Source organism: Silene latifolia, chromosome 1 (genome assembly GCF_048544455.1).
Source record: "Silene latifolia isolate original U9 population chromosome 1, ASM4854445v1, whole genome shotgun sequence".
NCBI classification, from domain to species: Eukaryota; Viridiplantae; Streptophyta; class Magnoliopsida; order Caryophyllales; family Caryophyllaceae; genus Silene; species Silene latifolia.
This window is the reverse complement of record NC_133526.1, coordinates 49418976-49440466: the sequence shown is the minus strand read 5'-3', so window position 1 is coordinate 49440466 and position 21491 is coordinate 49418976. Positions and strand designations below refer to the sequence as shown.

The 21491-nt window shown below is 39.9% G+C and overlaps 1 protein-coding gene across 1 annotated transcript; it reads left to right on the top strand.

Moving 5' to 3' along the window:
- Positions 1-432: 432 nt before the first annotated feature.
- On the top strand, positions 433-2120 carry LOC141646284 (protein FAR1-RELATED SEQUENCE 5-like). The gene is made up of 4 exons (XM_074454234.1): positions 433-998; positions 1158-1362; positions 1597-1658; positions 1721-2120. Exons 1-4 carry the CDS (start codon positions 433-435, stop codon positions 2118-2120), a joined length of 1233 nt encoding a protein of 410 aa, XP_074310335.1.
- Positions 2121-21491: the final 19371 nt, after the last annotated feature.

The following is a 21491-nucleotide window of genomic DNA, read 5'->3' as shown; positions in this document are numbered from 1 at the left end:
AGTTGGCATGCAACATAACAGATTATCACAAAATGATAATCCTTTATAACTCAAGGGTGAGTATTCTAGGTATTTATTACTTTGGCTTTAAAATGACACCGTGTTGGGTTTGCTGAAGTTAGCCTTTTCCTTCCTAAAATTACAGTTTTGTTGGTTAGAATTATACTTTCTTTGGGTTGTTGCAATTACACTTTTGTTTACTACAGTTACTATATTAACGGTTAAAATTACACTTTTATATATTTCTAAAAGATTGTCATTAATTAACAGCTGAAGATAGGAGCAACAAAGACTTATAAAATTATGAAGGAACATGTTAATGAGTTTGAGAACATTGGAGCTAGTTTAAATGATTTTAAGAACTTTTACAGAGATGTGAAATGCTACATTCATGAACGGGACGGTCAGATGTTCGTGGACCACTTTAAGGAAATGGCTGTTAATAGGACAGGGTTCTTCTTTGACTATGATGTTGATTCGGACGGTAGTCTGAGTAAAGCTATTTGGGCCGACGGTATCGCTAGAAGGAACTACTCTGTTTTTGGTGATGCAGTGTCATTCGATCCAACGTATTCCACCAATAAGTATGATATGGCCTTCACACCTTTCACAGGGGTAGATCACCATAAACGATCAGTCACGTTCTGTGGCGCGCTGGTTGCTCATGAAGACGCGGATTCGTTTCAATGGTTTTTCAGCCGCTTCTTGGCTGCGATGGGTGGGAAGGAGCATAAGTATATTATCACCGATCAGGATCATGGTATTCTTAAAGCGGTACCCATCGTGTTCAAGACAGTGCGCCACCGATATTGTTTGTGGCATATCATGAACAAAGTGCCAAGCAAGTTTGGAGTGACGAGAGAAGATTATTATGAATTTGTAAAGAAATTGAATGCCATTATATGGGATGAAGATATTGAAGCGACAGAGTTCGATGCAAAATGGGAAGAAATAGGACGAGAACACACAGTTAATAACATTGATTGGTTTAAAGAAATGTATGCTAAAAGGAAGCATTGGGTTATGGCACATTGTAGGGACCTAGAGATGGGTGGTGTAATGAGGACAACCCAAAGATCAGAGAGCGAAAATAGTTTTTTTAAGAGATTTGAGAGCAAGTCGGGAACGTTAGTTGAGTTTTCGCTGCGTTTTGACAGCGCGATGGACCAACAAAGACACACGGAGAAGAAGCTTGACAACGGTAACAGACACACTTCCCCTAAAATATCAAGGCATCTAGCTATCGAGGTGCACGGGGCGCAAGTGTACAGTCATAAAGTATTCGAGGAATTTCAAGAAGAGGTCAAGTACTCAATCGATACTTGTAAAAGCAGGGGTTTTTCTGAGGCAGACTCTTTAGAGGTGACAATTATAAGAGATGCAAACAGGGACAGAAATTAACAGGTTACGTACTGCCAAGGTATCATTGTCACTTATTAGAGTTACACAATTATTTATTACCATTACCATTATCTTTATTAAAATTACACATCACAGAGTTACACTTATGTCGGTTAGAATTATACTTTACTCTGTCAGAGTTACACTTTTTTCTAACTGTCTAAACTAATATATTACTCTATAATGTTGAACTAGATACATTTAAAGCAACTTGTAGCTGCAGAATGCTTGAAAGGAAAGGCATTATATGCCGACATGTAATATGGATTTACTCATCAAACGGAGTGAAGAAAATTCCAGAACTGTGTGTTGTTAACAGATGGTGCAAAGATGCAATCCGCACGAAAATGTTCGATTGTAATGGGGAAGGAGCTGAGGACGTTGATATAATAGATGGAAAACAGATTGCGATGTCGGTAATGTGGTCAGAGATTCATCAGACAGTTGCTATGCTTATAGGAAAATTCAAGGCGGATGTCGACAACTTTTCTAGTGTAATTAGAGAGTTTAAGGAGAAACTATCACCCTATGGATCACCAATGAATAAACAACAACAGTTGGAGAAAATTCTTGGCTGCTCTGCTAGTCAGGAGATAACCATTTTGCCGCCTAAGCAATCAAAAACATGGGAAGTGGAAAGAGAATGTTGTCACTTAAGGCAAAAGCAGTTGCCTTGGCAAGCAAGCCAAAACGCATGTGTAAAAATTGCAAACGATTAGTTCACCATGACAAAAGGAACTGCCCTAACCCTTTTGAAGAGCACCCACCATTGTCACCTTTATCAGAGGAATCGTCGGAACAAGAGGAAGAAGAAGTCGAAGAGGAAGAAGATGACATCTTAGAATAATCATTATAATAAGCAATAATCGGCACAATTTTTTTTGGATGACTTATGTATCATTCTCACTGATGTCTAAACAAAATACGAGGTACAGCTTGATGTTTCGCATTTTGTTTAGACAACAACCTACAATGAAGTCAACTGATAGCCGTTGGTATTACTGTAATACTACGGTTTTATGAGTCTCTGGGTACTCTATCGAGTGGGCCTTACTCTTCCGAGTAAGGGTGTTTTGATTTTAGAAATAGTATTCTGCCTGTAGGGTACTCGATCGAGTAGCCTGGGTACTCGATCGAGGAAGTGGCACTCGATCGAGTACGTTAATTACTCGATCGAGTAGGTCGGTTAACGGGTATTATTTTGACGGGTTTTGTTAATAACACGGATTAGTATATAATTCATATCGTCTTCTTCCCTAAACACTTTTACAAACCTAATAAACTTAAAAAGGAGATTGAAACTACGTTGTTCGCTTCATCCATGTTATTGACAAATCCCGGAGCTTAAGAGGTCGGATTTCATCATTCCTTGCATCTTAGTGATCCTTGCGTCAAGGGTAAGATCTACATACCAATTTTATAGCATTTAATTGACTTTGTTTAAACCCTAATTTAAGGGATTGGGGGGTTTTTATGGTTAGTTGTGCTAGTAGTAATTATGTGATTATGTGATAGGAGGAGGATTCATAGAGAAGAGATTTGATTCAGCTGTTGAGATCGTCTGCTTGTGTTTGCATTCCAGGTAGGGTTTCCTACTTAGTATTAGTCACATAATGTGGTTTGGTGTTGACTGTGATTGTTGTTAAAGTATCATATTGGTATTGTGACGGTTGTGGATTTTATCATTGTTGGTTGTTGTTGATTGTATCTGTCTGTGTTCTTCGGGGTGCGTCCCTCGCTGAGTGGAGTCACTTGCGGGAGTTGCTTCACGCCCATGATTCACTTTCTGTGGAACCCGCCACAGAAGGGATGTGCACATTAATGGATTTGGGTTTATCGCTCGATGGAGATGAGCGGGGCTTAGGTGGGAACAGCTGCGGTCCCCCACTGGTGGCGAGGAGTATTCTGTTGCGATGGGTACTTTGGCAGGGCTACACACTTTAGTGTGTAGTCATTATTGAGGAGTTGGTGATGGAGTTCGGGATGATGTGACGATTGAGCTGTGTTGATTTCTGTTTTATTGTGATTATATAATTGTGTGATTAGTACTGACCCCGTTTTTGTTTTATAAAACTGTGGTGATCCATTCAGGGATGGTGAGCGGTTGTTGAGCAGGTTTGATATGGTGCTTATGGGCTAGCTGGGATGAGTCATCACTTGCAGTTAGAAGAGTCTTCCGCTGTTGTCAGACATTTTGTTTAGTTATTAGGCTTTTGGTTTTTGGAGAACATGTATTATACTTTCATAAGTTTGGTTTTGGATTGTAATCACTTAAACTTTATTACTATTTAAATTATGTTTCGTTATTGTCTTTTGATTATCATTGCCTCGGAAAATCGAGATGGTGACGTTCTTATACCTGAGTGGTCCTGGTAAGGCACTTGGAGTATGAGGGTGTCAGAAAGTGGTATCAGAGCGACGATCCTGAAACCTGTAACCAATGAATCTAATGAACATAGGGAGTCAATTAAAATGAACCCGTGGTAAAAGTTGTAGGAGCTAATGCAAAGGCTTGGGAGACGTCCTAAAGTCGCAAACTCGCCCTGCAATTTTAAACCGGTCACATGGGGGTATGTGTCAGGGTCGTGTGTGTTGTCTTTTGGTTTGTATGTGTGCATAACGGCATGTGTGGTGAATTGTTGGATGTTGGATGTGGAGAATTGGAAGTATGAATAAACGTTGGAGTAGATGTGTTTACATGTTGAATTGAATGAAAAGTATGTTGGATGTTTATAATGTGGCATTTTGATAACATGAATAGATCGTTTTGGTGATTATATAAGAGTTGCGTAGATTTGCATGCGTAGTCATGTTTATTTTGGTTAAAATTATAAAGATTGCATAGTATGTTTGGGAAAGTGAGATAATATGCGGGTAGTTGTTTACGAGTCTGCATGACTCGATCGAGTGGGGGGTACTCGATCGAGTAGGTCTGACTCGATCGAGTAGGTCTGACTCGATCGAGTGGTTAGTTTGATGTTTTTCTGGTCAGAACAGTATTTTTGGGTACTCGATCGAGTACATAAGGGCACTCGATCGAGTAGGGGTCACTCGATCGAGTGGCATGTCAGCTCGGTCGAGTATGTGTGTGATCAGGAGGTCTGATTAGGTTATGGAGTCGAGGCACTCGATCGAGTAGGTTGGGCACTCGATCGAGTAGCCTCAACTCGATCGAGTGGGTTCTGGTACTCGGTCGAGTGGGGTCTGTGCAGTTTATATACTTGTTTTGGGATGTGGTATGCGTGTTTATATCTACCTTTTCTTATATAGTTTCAAGATGCCGCCTAAGAGAAACGCCCTATACGCTAGAGCTGAGAGCATGACCACCGATGACATAGTTAAGATGTTGGAGCATAAAGATGCTCTTAAAGAAGCTTTAAAGAGAGTGGGGAAGGATAAGGAGTTTGATCACTCAAAGATCAGTCTCTACATAGCGAGGTTTAACCCGAAAGAGTATAAGGGTACCGAGGAGCCAATGCTTCTGGATAATTGGCACAGAGAGATGGAGAATATCCTGGATTTGGTGCATTGTCCGGATGAGATGGGGGTAGAACAAGCTGCGTTCTACTTGAGAGAAGCGGCAGGTGATTGGTGGGACAAGGTAAAGGTGAATGATAGGGACTTGTATACGAAGCAGGGGCTGCCTGCTATACCTTGGGAAGAGTTCCGAAGGGCCATGAGGAGGGAGTTTGTACCTGAGCATGTGAGGAGTAAGCTGAGAGAGGAGTTCGATGGGTTTAAGATGACATCTGACATGTCGGTAGCTGAGTACTACCGACAGTTCAATGAGAAGTCTAGGTATGCTGAGGATATGATATTGAGTGATGAGAACCTAGCTCTGAGGTTTGAGAAGGGGTTGACCCCCAAGATAATGGAGAAGCTACCCGTAGGAATCCTTACAGATGTTACGGAAGCTTATGAGAGGGCTGGGAGAGCTGAGAGGCTGGTAGAGATGACCAGAGAGAGAGGAGCTGAGAAAAGAAAGGCTGAGAGTGAGGGTGGTGGCCAATCCAATTACAAGAAGGGCAACCACACTCAGGCTAGAGCATATTCATCTGGTTCGGGGTTTAGTGCTGGGGCTTCCTTTGGGCGTGGCCGTGGGAGTGGGAGTGGTAGCTGGGGAATGACTTGTCTCGACTATGACGCTGTAGGCCACAAGAGGCATGAGTGTACCAGTGTGTTCCCGGGAGGTTTTTAGAGACCGGCTTAGGGGAGCTATTCTCAGGGTCCGGCACAGAGTTATGCGAGCAACAGACCAGCTGGGTCATGGAACAACCGGGGAGGTCAGCGCAACAACGGTGGAGGTAACCGTAATGGCGATAATTCTTATCATAAGCCAGCTACGAACACCAACAACAATCAAGGGTCGGGTGCTAAGCCGACTACCTCCGCCAAGATCTTGTCCAGGAGGTGGGCGGAAGACCAGTGGAAAGCTGTTTATGATGGAGAAGAAAGCAGCTGAGGACGACGCACATGTTATCACTGGTACTTTTCTTGTTAACGGCGTTCATACCTTTGTTTTGTTTGATTCGGGGGCGTCACAGTCGTTTGTATCTTCGAGTCATATGAAACAGTTGGGTCTGAGGGAATATGAGTCTATAAGTGAGAAAGTTTTTATACCCTCGGGTGAGTCTGTATCATGTGGGAGGTTGTATAGGGATGTATCTATGATAGTTGGGCAAGTTGATCTACCTGTGGATTTGCTAGAGTTTTCCTTATACGGTTTTGAGATGATAGTCGGGATGGATTGGTTAGGAAAGTACAAAGCTAAGATAGACTGTCATCAAAAGAAAGTGTCTCTGAGAGGTCCTAAGGGCATTAGTGTGTCTTATCGTGGGTTTGTTGTCAAACCCAAAGTTAAGTTGATTGCAGTTGTGACCTTGAAGTCCTATTTGAGGAAGGGGTGCCCGATGATCTTGTGCCATGTGAGAGATGACAGGATGGAGAGTCCTACAGTTGATCAGATACCAGTTGTGGGGGAGTTTTCAGATGTCTTTCCAAAGGAGATTTCGGGGTTGCCACCGAAGAGGGAGATAGATTTCAGTGTTGAGCTGAAACCGGGGATGGGGCCAATCTCTAAGGCACCGTACCGGATGGGTCCTAAGGAGTTGGAGGAGCTCAGGAAGCAGCTAGATGATCTGATAGAGAGGGGATACATTAGACCTAGTGTATCGCCGTGGGGAGCACCAGTTCTTTTTGTGAAGAAGAAAGATGGGAGTCTGAGGTTGTGCATAGATTACAGGGAGCTGAACCAAGTGACGGTGAAGAACAAGTATCCTTTGCCAAGGATAGATGACTTGTTTGATCAGTTGAGTGGTGCATCAGTCTTTTCCAAGATTGATTTGAGGTCGGGGTACCATCAGGTGAAGATTAGAGAGGAGGACATACCAAAGACAGCTTTCACGTCGAGGTATGGCCATTATGAGTATGTGGTGATGCCGTTTGGGTTATCTAATACGCCGTCTGTGTTTATGGATTTGATGAACAGAGTCTTCAGTCAGTTTTTGGACAAGTTTGTGGTGGTTTTCATTGATGACATCTTAGTCTAGTCCAAGACTAAAGAGGAATATGAGGAGCATCTGAGGATTGTGTTGCAGACCTTGAGGGAGAATGAGTTGTATGCTAAGTTGTCCAAGTGTGAGTTATGGTTGGAGAAAGTTGCTTTTCTGGCGCATGTGATTTCTAAAGATGGAGTAGCTGTGGATCCGGCAAAGATTGAGGCAGTTACCAAGTGGGAAGCACCAAAGAATGTAGCTGAGATCAGAAGTTTCTTGGGTTTAGCTAGATATTACAGACGGTTCGTGAAATATTTCTCCAAGATTGCTAGACCTATGACAGCTTTGATGAGGAAAGAGAACAGGTTTCGTTGGGATGAGAGTTGTAAGACGGCGTTCCAAACATTAAAGGAGCGTTTGACCACAGCTCCAATCTTAGCATTGCCTGAAGGGAGTGAGAACTTTGAGGTTTATACTGATGCCTCAAAGAATGGGTTGGGATGTGTGTTGATGCAGAACGGTAAAGTGATTGCCTATGCTTCTAGGCAATTGAAGCCTTATGAGGAGAATTATCCTACACACGATTTGGAGTTGGGTGCAGTTGTGTTTGCTCTCAAGATTTGGAGACATTACCTTTATGGGGCGACCTTTAAGGTATTTTCAGATCACAAGAGTCTCAAGTACATCTTCACTCAAAAGAAGTTGAACATGAGACAGAGGAGGTGGATGGAGTTGATTGGCGATTATGACATGGATATTATCTACCATGAAGGGAAAGCCAATGTAGTTGCAGATGCTTTGAGCAGAAAGAGTGTACATTCCTTGTGCACAGCCATATCCTTGATGAGGTTGAGAGATGAGGTTGGGAAGTTTGGGATACATATGATCCAGAAAGAGGATGCCATGGGAGATTTGACAGTGCAGCCTGATCTATATGATGATATTCGAGGTAAACAGGTGTTAGATCCCAAGATGGTAGAGTGGAGAGCCTGAGTAGAGAAAGGGACAGTGTCTAGATTCTCTATTCATACAGACGGTAGTTTGAGGTTTGATGGGAGGTGGTGTGTCCCTAATGATGATGGGCTGAAAAAGACAATCATGACAGAGGCACATTATCCACCATATTCGGTACATCCAGGTGGTGACAAGCTGTACAAGGATTTAAAGAAGACTTTCTGGTGGCCTGGGATGAAGAAAGAAACAGCTGAGTTTGTGGCCCGTTGTTTGACATGTCAGAGAGTTAAAGAGGAGAAGCGACGACCACAAGGTAAGATTCAGTCCTTAGAGGTACCTGAGTGGAAGTGGGAATCCATTTCCATGGATTTTATCGTGGGTTTGCCAAAGAGTCAGCAGGGTAACAACATGATATGGGTTATAGTGGATCGACTGACCAAGTCAGCTCATTTTGTGCCAATGAAAGATACATGGACTAAGGCACAATTAGCTATGGCTTATCGGAAGAATGTGCTAAGGTTACGTGGGGTGCCTAAAGACATAGTATCTGACAGAGATGCGAGGTTTATCTCAAGATTTTGGAAAGAGTTGCAGGAGTCTTTGGGAATGACATTGAAGATGAGTACAGCATTTCATCCTGCGACAGATGGTCAGACAGAGAGAACAATCAAGACTCTTGAGGATATGTTACGAGCTTGTGTGATGGATTTTGGTGGTAGCTGGGAATAAAGGTTAGATTTGATTGAGTTTTCCTACAACAACAGCTATCACACTAGTATTGGCATGGCGCCATTTGAGGCTTTATATGGGCGGAGATGTAGGAGTCCGATTTGTTGGGACGACAGTGCTGAGGCAGTGGTTTTAGGACCAGAGATGGTACATGAGATGGTTGAACAGATTAAGATGATCAGGGAGAGGATGAGAGCAGCACAGGATAGGCAAAAGAGTTATGCAGATCTACATCGACGGGATATAGAGTTTCAGGTTGGGGACAAGGTTCTTCTGAAAGTGTCTCCTATGCGTGGGGTTATGAGATTTGGGAAGAAAGGCAAGCTGAGTCAGAAGTTCATAGGACCATATGAGATCTTAGACCGGGTTGGAGAGGTTGCTTACCGTTTGGCTTTACCGTCTTCTTTGTATAGGGTGCATAATGTGTTTCATGTATCTCAGTTGCGGAAGTATGTAAGTGATCCGTCACATGTGTTAGAGGCAAAGAACATAGAGCTAGATGAGTCCTTGTCTTACCTTGAGGTGCCTAAGCAGATTCTTGACCGGAAGGTTAGGAAGACTAGAAATAGCGAGACAGTCTTGCTTAAGATTCTTTGGTCTAATCATGAGGTTGAGGAAGCTACATGGGAGGCAGAGGAGCCCATGAGAGAGCGCTATCCGTTCCTTTTTTATCAGGTATGTATGGTTACGGGGACGTAACCTTGATTCTTTTAAGGGGGTAGGAGATGATCGCGAAGAGTTTTTGCATCTTTTTATGTTGTTTTTGGTATATTTAGTAGTGAGTTGTGTCGGGTTGAGTTTGGGTTGGTAACATGTGTCGGAGTTTTTGTGTTGAGTTTTGTTTTGGTTGTAGTGTCGGGAGTGTGTAGTATGTTTTGTTTTGTTGTGGTTTGAACTTCGGGGATGAAGTTCTTTTTAAGGAGGGAAGACTGTAATAATACGGTTTTTTGAGTCTCTGGGTACTCTATCGAGTGGGCCTTACTCTTCCGAGTAAGGGTGTTTTGATTTTAGAAATAGTATTCTGCCTGTAGGGTACTCGATCGAGTAGGTCGGTTAACGGGTATTATTTTGACGGGTTTTGTTAATAACACGGATTAGTATATAATTCATATCGTCTTCTTCCCTAAACACTTTTACAAACCTAATAAACTTAAAATGGAGATTGAAACTACGTTGTTCGCTTCATCCGTGTTATTGATAAATCCCGGAGCTTAAGAGGTCGGATTTCATCATTCCTTGCATCTTAGTGATCCTTGCGTCAAGGGTAAGATCTACATACCAATTTTATAGCATTTAATTGACTTTGTTTAAACCCTAATTTGAGGGATTGGGGGTTTTTATGGTTAGTTGTGCTAGTAGTAATTATGTGATTATGTGATAGGAGGAGGATTCGTAGAGGAGAGGTTTTGATGCAGCTGTTGAGATCGTCTGCTTGTGTTTGCATTCCAGGTAGGGTTTCCTACTCAGTATTAGTCACATAATGTGGTTTGGTGTTGACTGTGATTGTTGTTAAAGTATCATATTGGTATTGTGACGGTTGTGGATTTTATCATTGTTGGTTGTTGTTGATTGTATCTGTTTGTGTTCTTCGGGGTGCGTCCCTGGCTGAGTGGAGTTACTTGCGGGAGTGGCTTCACGCCCATGATTCGCCTTCTGTGGAACCCGCCACAGAAGGGATGTGCACATTAATGGATTTGGATTTATCGCTCGATGGAGATGAGCGGGGCTTAGGTGGGAACGGCTGCGGTCCTCCACTGGCGGCGAGGAGTAACCTGTTGCGATGTGTAGTCAGTATTGAGGAGTTGGTGATGGAGTTCGGGATGATGTGACGATTGAGCTGTGTTGATTTCTATTTTATTGTGATTATATAATTGTGTGATTAGTACTGACCCCGTTTTTGTTTTATAAAACTGTGGTGATCCATTCAGGGATGGTGAGCGGTTGTTGAGCAGGTTTGATATGGTGCTTATGGGCTAGCTGGGATGAGTCATCACTTGCAGTTAGAAGAGTCTTCCGCTGTTGTCAGACATTTTGTTTAGTAATTAGGCTTTTGGTTTTTGGAGAACATGTATTATACTTTCATTAGTTTTGTTTTGGATTGTAATCACTGAAACTTTATTACTATTTAAATTATGTTTCGTTATTGTCTTTTGATTATCATTGACTCGGGAAACCGAGATGGTGACATTCTTATACCTGAGTGGTCCTGGTAAGGCACTTGGAGTATGGGGGTGTCACAATTACAATTTATTTTGTTAAAGTATTTTGTTTTGGACAAAACTCTTATAACTTGTAACATCAAAGTACATGAACTTCCAAAATCTTTACTCTTATTACAATTTATCTTCTTGGAATTACAGTTTGTCTGGTTAGAATTATACTTTTCTGTCTTAGAGTTACACTTTTTCTGAGTAGAATCTGCTTAGAGTGACAGACTATATTATCAGAATTACACTTTTCCTGATTATAATTACAGATTATATGATTAAAGTTACACTTCATTCTCTTGTAAAGCCTTATGACATAGCTTGGCAAAACAACATAAATATTATTACACCATCTGTTAACAACATAAATATTATTTTAAAAACTGACATTGTCTTACAAAATGTTGAAAGCTACCAACTTATCTCTGCTAACATTGTTTAACAAAAACTAACTGTCTAATGATAATGATACCAAGTATGAACAAGATGTTTACATAGACAAGGAAATATTCCCACAAAAAATTAACCACTAGCTTAGGATTGTTATTTTTTTACAACGACACGAGACACTTTACGCTTCAATTGTAATTCCTTCCACAATTTTTCTTTGTTGTTAATGAAAGCTTTGACCTTCTCGAGGACACCTTTGCGTAACACGTTCATGTCTGCTAGAACGAGGGTAGCTATTAGCTGGATCACCAAATAATGCCTTGATTTCTTCTTATCGAGGTTGGCATGCAGAAAAGGAACACCCTCATATAGTAGCATTGCCATCATGGTGAACAGCCCCGACTCTGGTTTGTTGAGAGTAGGTGAGCATCCGCTAAAAGGTATCTGGCGGAGCTCATAATGAGGAATATCCCTTCCTCTGGTTTGATCTTTGCTTTTATCTCGTGAATCCAAATAATCACTCACCGCGCTAGCCTACATATGTACAAATTTACATCAAATTCTGATTAATTTAAACAATTTACTCTATATAGAAGATATTGGACGACAACTTACAATTAGGCGCGCCGCCTTTCCCATTGGTGAATTTTGCAAATCAGAATGCCGTTGGGGGTCAAGCAGGTCGATCGAACGTGATTTGTGATTGATACATACACATGCAAAATGGTCGTCTATGCAAAATGGGACAAAGAGTAAATCCGTTTTCAGGTTGAAGGTTTTACCACAGTCCAAGATGAAGGTGTCCCAGAGTTGGTAAAGCTTATCATAGATGTTGTCAGGCTGTGTGCCTGCCTCCTCAAACGTTCCAAGCAATACCAATAGGTGCTCCTAAAAAGGTAAGGAGTGAACATGAATAATGTGTTAACTTGTAATTCTAAATGCGCGTAAGTGTAACTATAAATCACTAAATTGTAATTCTAAACCACTAAAGTGTAACTTTAACAAAGTGTAACTACAACAAACAAAACTGTAACTCTAACCAACAAAGGTGTAATAATAGTGGATATCAGAAACAACATAGGTTAATGGTAGTACCATGTGACGTATACCGAAGAATGACATCCTTGCCTGGTCGCCATATTCCTCCTTTTCCAAACTGTTCATCAACATCGACCAACACTCAATGAAATTGAACGACATATGATTTTCAGGGGCCATGGACATAATGTCAGCTCTCCGAAGCGTTGCGTGCCGGCTGTACCAAGCTAGTTGTTCGCTGCACTCATAATATTAAACCACTCTTTAATAAAAATCAGTCCAATTTGAAAATAAAACCTCTGTCAAATTATAAATTTTACACCACAACTGACCGTTCCGGAAAAATGTGGTCATCTAACAAGCAATAGTCGGCAACGTGCTTTCTCCGTTGTTTAATGTTCTTGATTAACGCTTGGTTATTCCGGAGCAGCTTCGACACAACTTGTGTCGCGTATCCACCTCGACCGCAGTCAAGCGAGCAGCCCAAACCGTCCCCCTTTCCACGAGGCTGGCTCTTCACAGAGGAGAGAGCTTTACCAGACGGATTGCGCATGGTGACAGGTGTCGCCTTCATTGCGGGCTCTTCAGAAACAGGAGCGCGGGCACGTTTTTGTGGCTCGGCCCAATGTCACCATCTGGTTTTCTCTTAACAACATTCAACTTCCTCGTCAATGGATGTCCAGCAACCTCTTTGAAATGACCAATACGACGCTCAATGTCTGGTCTGAAACTGTTAATGTCACAGAGGACGAGGGTCGCAGCAATCTCAGCACGGTACAGGTCCATAGCCTCCTCGTTCCCGAGGTCACATTGAAAAAGCTTCCCGCGGTAAAGCTGCATATGTAGCATCATGTAAACACCACACTCATTTCTCCCCAACAATTTGCCTTGCCAACTGAACTCAATGTTTACGATCTTAAACCCGCTAACCTTTGAGCCCTTAGACAGACCTTTTGACAGCAAATACTTCCCCATTAAGTTTGCCTGAACATGAATACACGTTAGTTTGATGCAAATTTGGACCATCAAGCCAAAAGAAAGAAGTCCTATAATATTGGACATCGAAAACTAACCGAAATACGCGCAATCCCTCCATAAGGCAGCGTTTCTATTGGGTCGGAGTATTTTCGGTTGTCAAGATAGTCAATCTGCCCGGCTAAAAAGTTTATGCACGCACAACTGTAATGATCACCATCCCCAGACAACACAGGCAGAAAAATCTGCATCATGTTAACCGTTAGTTCAACAAATGTAGTCCGTCAAAGATGTTACAAAAGTGTCAGCGTTAGTCTAAGCAATAAAAGTGTAATTTTAAGCAACAAAAGTGTAATTTTAACAGATAAAACAGTAATTTTAGCTGATAAAAGTGTAATTTTATATAGAAAAAACTGTAATTTTATCTGACAAAAGTGTAATTTTAACTAACAAAAGTGTAATTCTAAGAATTCAAAGTGTAATTTTAAGAAATAAAAGTGTAATTTTAAGAAACAAAAATGTAATTTTAAGCAACAAGATTATATGATTTGGTACATACCATGTCCGTGTCAAGCTGAAATGGTGTAACACAGGTTTCAGCCCAAGCATCCCAGCCACCAAAAAGTCTTCATCTTTGTTCAATTCAATTCCCCACTTTCGGGCCTTCCATATTTCCAGCGCGGGGTCCTTTTATTTGAAAAAATAAACAGTCCTTTAGAGTGACTTAACATAAGGAAGGTATATGCTAAGTCTAGCTTTCACAATTAAAAGAGTAATTGTAATCAGGAAAAGTGTAACTCTAACAGCTAAAAATGTAATTTTAGACACGATCAGAAAAAGTGTAACTTTAACAAGTAAAAAGGTAATTATAATACGACAAAAGTGTAACTTTAATGGAAAATTGTAATTTTCTCCACAAAGTGAAATTTCAGCAACTCAAGATAAATTTCACTATTACTGGAGTAATAGTGATACTCAACCACAAAAAAAAAGGATCACTTACAGTGTGGCTTAGGCCAAAGAAGTAACGGGAAATGTCCGAAGGTTTCATGATGTGGTTGAGAAGCAAGCACCAACCATCAATAACACTAGTCATGATTTGCTGTCCAGGATTCAAAGTTGCAATGTCTTCCCGGGTTATGAAATAAAACTCGCTAAAGTGTACCAATTTTTCCCTACAACAAAGAGAGTTAATTAGGGAAACCACTGGTTTAGGAATGATAAGGGACCCTTGCATAATATAATTGACTTACCACTGGTTAAACGCATCTGATTGATTAAACACATAGTCAATAACATATTTCCTCTCGCTAAACATTGACGCAAGGAGCTGCTGACTGAATTCCATCCTTTTTGTAGCAAAGCACTGATCAGGAGCAGGTGCGCCCCACAGTCAATAGAACACCCGAGGTTCTCAAATACGTGCTCTATGCACGGTAAGGGCTCGCTCGAGTGAAGTAAGAATGGATGGTGCCTAAGATCACTATGAGGGACGTAAATTGCCGGGATAGGGATCTCCACGTTTTCAGACTCCGGTAATACAGCAGATGTTACCTCGCCATGATCGCTAGTCCCTTTATTTTTGCCAACAACCTCATCGACCGCCTCGCGTAATTCTGTTTTAGAAACGATTGTGCTTGTAAACTCCAGAGACTTAACGGCTGCATCCTCCGCTGCCGCATCTGTAAGAATAAAGGAAAATGTCAGCAGACCAGCTTTATGAAAAGAAAATAAAAAACAAAGAAATATTCAGAAAAAAAATGTAACTTTAGCTAGAAAAAATGTAATTTTAAGATACAAAAGTACCATTTTAGCAAACAAAAAGTGTAATTTTAATAAACAAAAGTGTAATTTTAACAGACAAAAGTGTAATTGTAGTTGATAAGTATAACTTTAACACAAGAAATTCTAGCACACAAAAGTGTAATTTTAATAAACAAAAGTGTAATTTTAACAGACAAAAGTGTAATTTTGGCCTACAAAAGTGTAATTTTACCTCCATGATCCTTCAGTGTCGCATCATCCACCACCTTCTCCACCACCTTCTGATAACTTACATCCATAGTTTGGTCACCATTCTTCACCTCTGGCTGATCGAGAGCAGAACCAGATGTTGGGGCCCCTTTGTAAGCGTCGTTTAATTCCGCGCTCGAATAGACAGTACTTGTCCATTCTATGGCCAACACTTCCTTTTCCTGCACAGAATTTGTAACTTTCGAACCTCGTCAACCTTTAACGAGCTCTCACCAGGCACAGTGCATGCGCCTGGTAGAGGTACCTCTCCAGATATTTGACTTTCTGCTATGGCCTGTTCAGCTGCGCGCTCTGCTTCTATAAGCTCAGCAGACGAAAAAAAGAACTGAGTTACAGGGGTTACATTTTCCGTGGACTTAGCTTCCACAATTACATTTTTCGCTTCTTCCTTGTCCACACCAACAACCCCCATTACCATCCCAGAACATGGGTCCACTTGTACAGCCTCATTTAATTACGAACTAGAATATATGGTACTTGTCCATTCTAGGTCCATATCAGCCTTCACATCTTCCCCAGTCTGGTCGTTATCCTTATCCAGCTCAGCAATCGCAACTTCAGGCACATCGACAGCCGTTCCCGACAACTCAGCAGACACGTTCGCAGAGGCTGGTGCAGGTACACCTTTCCAGTTCCTTGAACTTCAGCTGCCGGGTGATCAGCAAGGCGCTCTGCTTCATTAATCTCAGCGGTCGAGAATAAGAACTGAGTTACAGGGGGCTCAGCTTCTGTGGACTTAGCCTCCTCAATTTCCTCATCCGCTAACTCACGCTCCCCAGCAACTAAGTCCTTCGTGGTTAAAGGCTGCTCTTGTTCCTTCTGAGCCGCAGTCATCGCATTGAACTTCTTCTCAGCTTCATCAACCTCTTCTTTTGTGTAAATCTCTAAAAGAGCTTCACGGTCAAAAAATTGTGGTGCTTCTGAAATTGGTTCACCAACGTCCTCCTCCTTTTCAACAACTTTCCGCCTTTTGTAAATTACACGAATTTCCCGGGAATTAATGAAGTCCAACTGGTTATCATTACTGTCATCCTCTCTGTTACCACTCTCATTAAATTCAGCCGTGTTTTAAAATTCCACGGCCTCCATAATCTGTTTTGTAGACACTTCGTGTACTCTCTCACTGTCTTGTTCAACACATTCAACTGTAGCGGCTACCCCGCTTTCGAAGTCTCTGCCAAGATCTTCATGAAACTCTCCCTCGTTCTCCTCATCCTCATCCACCACACACTCACCATCCTCCTGCTCCTCTCCCGCCTCCTCTTCATCATCTGCCTCTTCCTTGTCTTCCTCCCCGTCTGCCTCATCATCCACCTCCTCATTCTTCTCCTGATCCCCCGAATTAACTATTCCTGACCCACCGTGTTGTAGCACAGGAGCTGATTTCACAGAATCGTTTATTCATTCAGCTATCTGTTGTATTTTTACAACATATTCCTTCATTTGTTGGCTTTGAAAGAATGATTGGGTGCATTGTGTAGGGACAGGATCACTTGAATCCATAGGATCTCCTCTTAACCTTTTGAGCGTCATGGCTGCATCTGCATACCATGAATAGAAGATGGTAGCATTCCTCTGCAACTTCAAATAAAGCTCATGGACATCCTACACTCAAAAAGAGAACAGAAAATATACAGATACATTAGAAGTGCACAGCAAAAATAGTGTAACTCTAACATTAAAATGGGAACTTCTAGTGCAGAGAAGTGTAATTACAACAGTCCTAATAAAGTGTAACTCTAACGAGATCAATTGTAATTGTAGTGAAGAAAAGTGTAATTTTAACAACAAAAAATATTATTTTATTGAAAGAACGAGTAACTTCAAATAAGAAGTATAATTATAATTGACAAATGTAGTAAAGAACAATTACATCAACAGCCCGAGCTTTCAACTCCTCATCATCTTCAACGCCGAATGGGAGTTCAATCTCGATGAACTTCTTCTGGTGGCACGTGGAAGACAGCTGTTTTGCCGCGTTAGTGACCACATTGCCGATGGCCAAAACTTTGTTATCAGTGGGGATACCACCAATGCTTAACACTTCCTTTTGCATGCATCGAGGATACTTGACCAAGGATTTAGTTAGGCGACCCAAACGCTTATTGTCTAACTCACCATGTAACCTTTCAGACAGCGTTTTCCGGTCCCAGTGCTTAATGAGAGGGAGGTCGTGGGGACAGCTCTTACCACCGAAATCATAACGTCGAAAACACTTAATCATTAAGAAAGGGATACACCCAAGCAGGAACTTTTTATTTTCCCGAACAGCAGCCGCAGCCTTAACAATGTTTTTAAGAACATAACTAATACACCAATCATACTGCGGAATAGCCTTCACATCTTCAATGGCTTTCAAAAGCTTAAAGTCAATCCCGCTATATGAAGTTGGAGTGAGGAGTGATGACATGCTGAGCAGAACAAATAGCCTGCAAAATTGAGGACCTCCATCTTTGTATTTTTTTTCCAAGATATCGTTGAAGACAATTCCTAAATTCAGCCCCTCGTTACCCCCTTGAACATTGTACGCTTTCCGCTATTTATCTTTCAAACGCTTGTTCTCCGGCGCTTGAGAGCCCTTTTGGCGGCCCGTAGGTACTACTTTAACCGTTTTAGGGCCAAGCGGTAACATGAAACAGTCATATACGTCATGCTTCGTGACCATGAACTCTTTCCGTTTAGTAGGCTCGGAAAACATACGACTCATCGCTAAATGCATTGAGAAAATATTTAACATAACCCAAAGGGTATGATTTAAGCTTCAACTCCAATATACCTCCAAAGCCAATCCTGCGAACCGCCGCTCGCTGAGCATCATTCAGCTTTTCCACCAGCTCAACAAGCTGCTTTGGGCGGCACTTGACCGACACCCGAGTAATTTTGTTCTTGCCTGCTTCAGCCTCCTCATGGTCTGACATCTGGTGAAGAAACAAATATTCAATTACATTTAATTGATGACTACAACACTAAAAAAAAATGTAATTTACACAACAAAAAAGTGTAATTTTAAACAAAAAAATGTAATTTTAAGCAACTACAGTGTAATTTTAAGAAACAAAAGTGTAATTTTAACAGACAAAAGTGTAATTTTAGCTGAGAAAAGTGTAATTTTAAGAAAGAAAAGTGTAATTTTAACAGACAAAGGTGTAATTTTAGCTGACAAAAGTGTAATTCTAGCTGACAAAAGTGTAATTTTAAGAAACAAAAGTGTAATTTTAACAGACAAATGTGTAATTTTAGCTGACAAAAGTGTAATTCTAGCTAACAAAAGTGTAATTTTAGCAAAAAAAGTGTAATTTTAGCAAACAAAAGTGCAATTCTAAGAAACAAAAATGTTATTTTAGTAAAAAAAAAAGTGTAATTTTAATAAACAAAAGTGTAATTTTAAAAAACAAAAGTATAATTCTAGCTGACAAAAGTGTAATTTTAGCAAAAAAAACTGTAATTTTAGCAAAAAAAAAAGTGTAATTTTAAGAAACAAAAGTATAATTTTAACAAATAAAAGTATAATTTTAATAAACATCACGGGTTACAGTTACAAGGTAATACAGACCAGTTAATTGTTCTGAAATCATAAACTAAACAAATAATAATGAACCTAAACTGAGAAAAACGATTGTTCATAATGTATAAATTTGAATTCAAACTAATATTAATAGAATTAAATAGTCATAATGAACCTATAAACATAACAGTTATACAACAAAATAGTTATCTGGGTATGTAAATGTGCTACAATATCTTGGTAATCTGAATTAATATGAACATAACAATCAAAATACATTAAGCTTTGAAACTTGCAGAAATGCAGGAGTTGAGAGGTCCCAAGTTCGACTACCAGCTGGGGCGATGATCACTTGGCCACTGCAGCCCCCGAAGGGGGTGGCTTACATGGTCCATGTGGTGGTGCGGGAATGCATGGGCCGGGGGGGACTCAACCCCCTCGTCATAAAAAAAAAAAAACATTAAGCCAATACAGTAATCCAATAGAATAGTGCACACAACAATGGCGAATACATAACATTGGCTAATAAATTAAACTGCAATGGATAAATTATAAAAAATGGATAATCAAAATATATGAATAAAAAAAACCATAGAACTCTAAAAAGCAAAAAAACGATTACCTTTATAACCTAAAAAAAATTAATCGAAATGGACGATAATGGCAGCTTGCAAGTGAGTGAAGAAAATGGAGAAGAAACTAATAATCAGGTAACAAAATAGCGATAGAGTGAGGAGATTTTGAGAGCAGTTTATTTTGAGACGGTTGATTATATTTGGCGATTAATTTGGGGGAAGTTTATTTTTTGAATAATTGAGTGAAATGAGAAATGGGGGGAAGGCAATGGGACGTGTATGATGGTTGATTGACAACCTGCATGCATGCTCATGCCTATGAAGGGTAGGATAAGAGAGGTAATTAAACTAGCCATTAGAATAATATTATAAGTTGCTTTTTGCTTCTAATCTAAGCCATTCATATGCAAGATCTAAGGGTACACAAGAGAACTTATGGACTCACTCTTAGTAGAAGGACTTAGTTGATCCTAATACTATATATATATATATATATATATATATATATATATATATATATATATATATATATATATATATATATATATATATATATATATATATCGGTGAGAACCTATAATATAATGAGAACCATGAGAACATGTAAAGTATCCAAGGACCACCGGATCTGACACGGTTCAATGACTGGGATTATTGTTTCTATAATCAGGGTAATCGAAAATTTAGATCCTCCATTATCACAAACTACAGCCACACACTTCTCTTTTCTCTCAGTCCTCATTCGATCACCGCGCTTATCAAGCTCTCCGTTGCCGATCACCGCGTTCCTCCTTTTTCAATATGATATACTCCTTCTTTGCCACCACTGATACTGGTAAATTTCAAATCTATTCAACTTTGTGCACAAGAAGATTTACTTCCATTTTATTGCAGTAGCACGATGATTTTTACCTAATTTCTCTGATTGTTTCGATATTAACCTATGTTGATGCGAAGTCGAATTAGGGGTTTGAGTGATATGAAGTAAATTAGGGTTCATAAACAATACAATTTGGGTATTAGACCTTAATTTAACATTGTTTTTAATCATTAGTCGTCATTCTTTTCTTAATGTGATAGCCTCTAATTGTGGTGGTGTTTCAGCAAGCAAGCCGGCAACGGAAGGCCGAAGGAACAACATATTAGTTTTTTTTTTTTTTTTGCAATTCCTCTTCGTTTTTCAGAAATCTCTTATTCGAATCACAATTTAATAATTCATTAGTCTTCTAAGAAAATCAAATTACTCAAAGATTGATATAGAATCTTCTATTGTGCAGTACTTTATCATCTACTCTATTCTCAATTGACTTTGATAATTGATGATATGGATAATGGTATAATGGTTGTCGTAGTTATCTTAACATTGTAGTACCTACTGATCCTTATATATTTTGCTTTCAAACAAGAGTACGTTATGCACTTGCTACATAGTTTCTAAAAGTAGGAGATAATGTCCCTTATTTGTTTAAGATCAATATTACATTATTTCTTGTTGTATCCCTAAATACACACTTTTTTTCACAGTTTCTAAAGCCCCACTTTCCCTTGTTAATATTAAATTTTTTGTGTATATAGCGGTTATTTGGTGTATATAATGAATAATTCTATGCATATAGGCGTCTTTCTAGTGCATAATACTTCCATAGTGAAAAAACTAAGGCTTGGTGGAAAAACTAAGTCTGATGCGTATTAATGTTTGTGCATGTAGTGGTTATTTTGGTGTATATACTGAATATTTATATGCATGTAGGCTTCTTTTTAGTGCATATACCTGCTTAGTGAGAAAACTAAGCCTACATGAGTTCAAATCATACGAGACTGATGCGTATTAATTTTTGTGCATGTAGTGGTTATTTTGGTGTATATACTAAATATTTCTATGCATTTAGGCTTCTTTCTAGTGCATAATATTGTCTTAGTGAAAAAACTAAGCCTACAGAGTTCAAACCCTATGAGACCGATGCGTATTATTTTTTTGTGCATCTAGTGGTTATTTTGGTGTATCTACTGAATATTTTAATGCATCTAGGCTTTTTTCTAGTTCATAATACTCCCTTAGTAAAAAAAATTAAGCCTGCAGAGTTCAACTCATATGAGAATGATCTGTGTTAATTTTTTATGCATATAGTGGATATTTTGATCTATCTACTGAATATTTCTATCCATCTAGGTTTCTTTCTAGTGCATA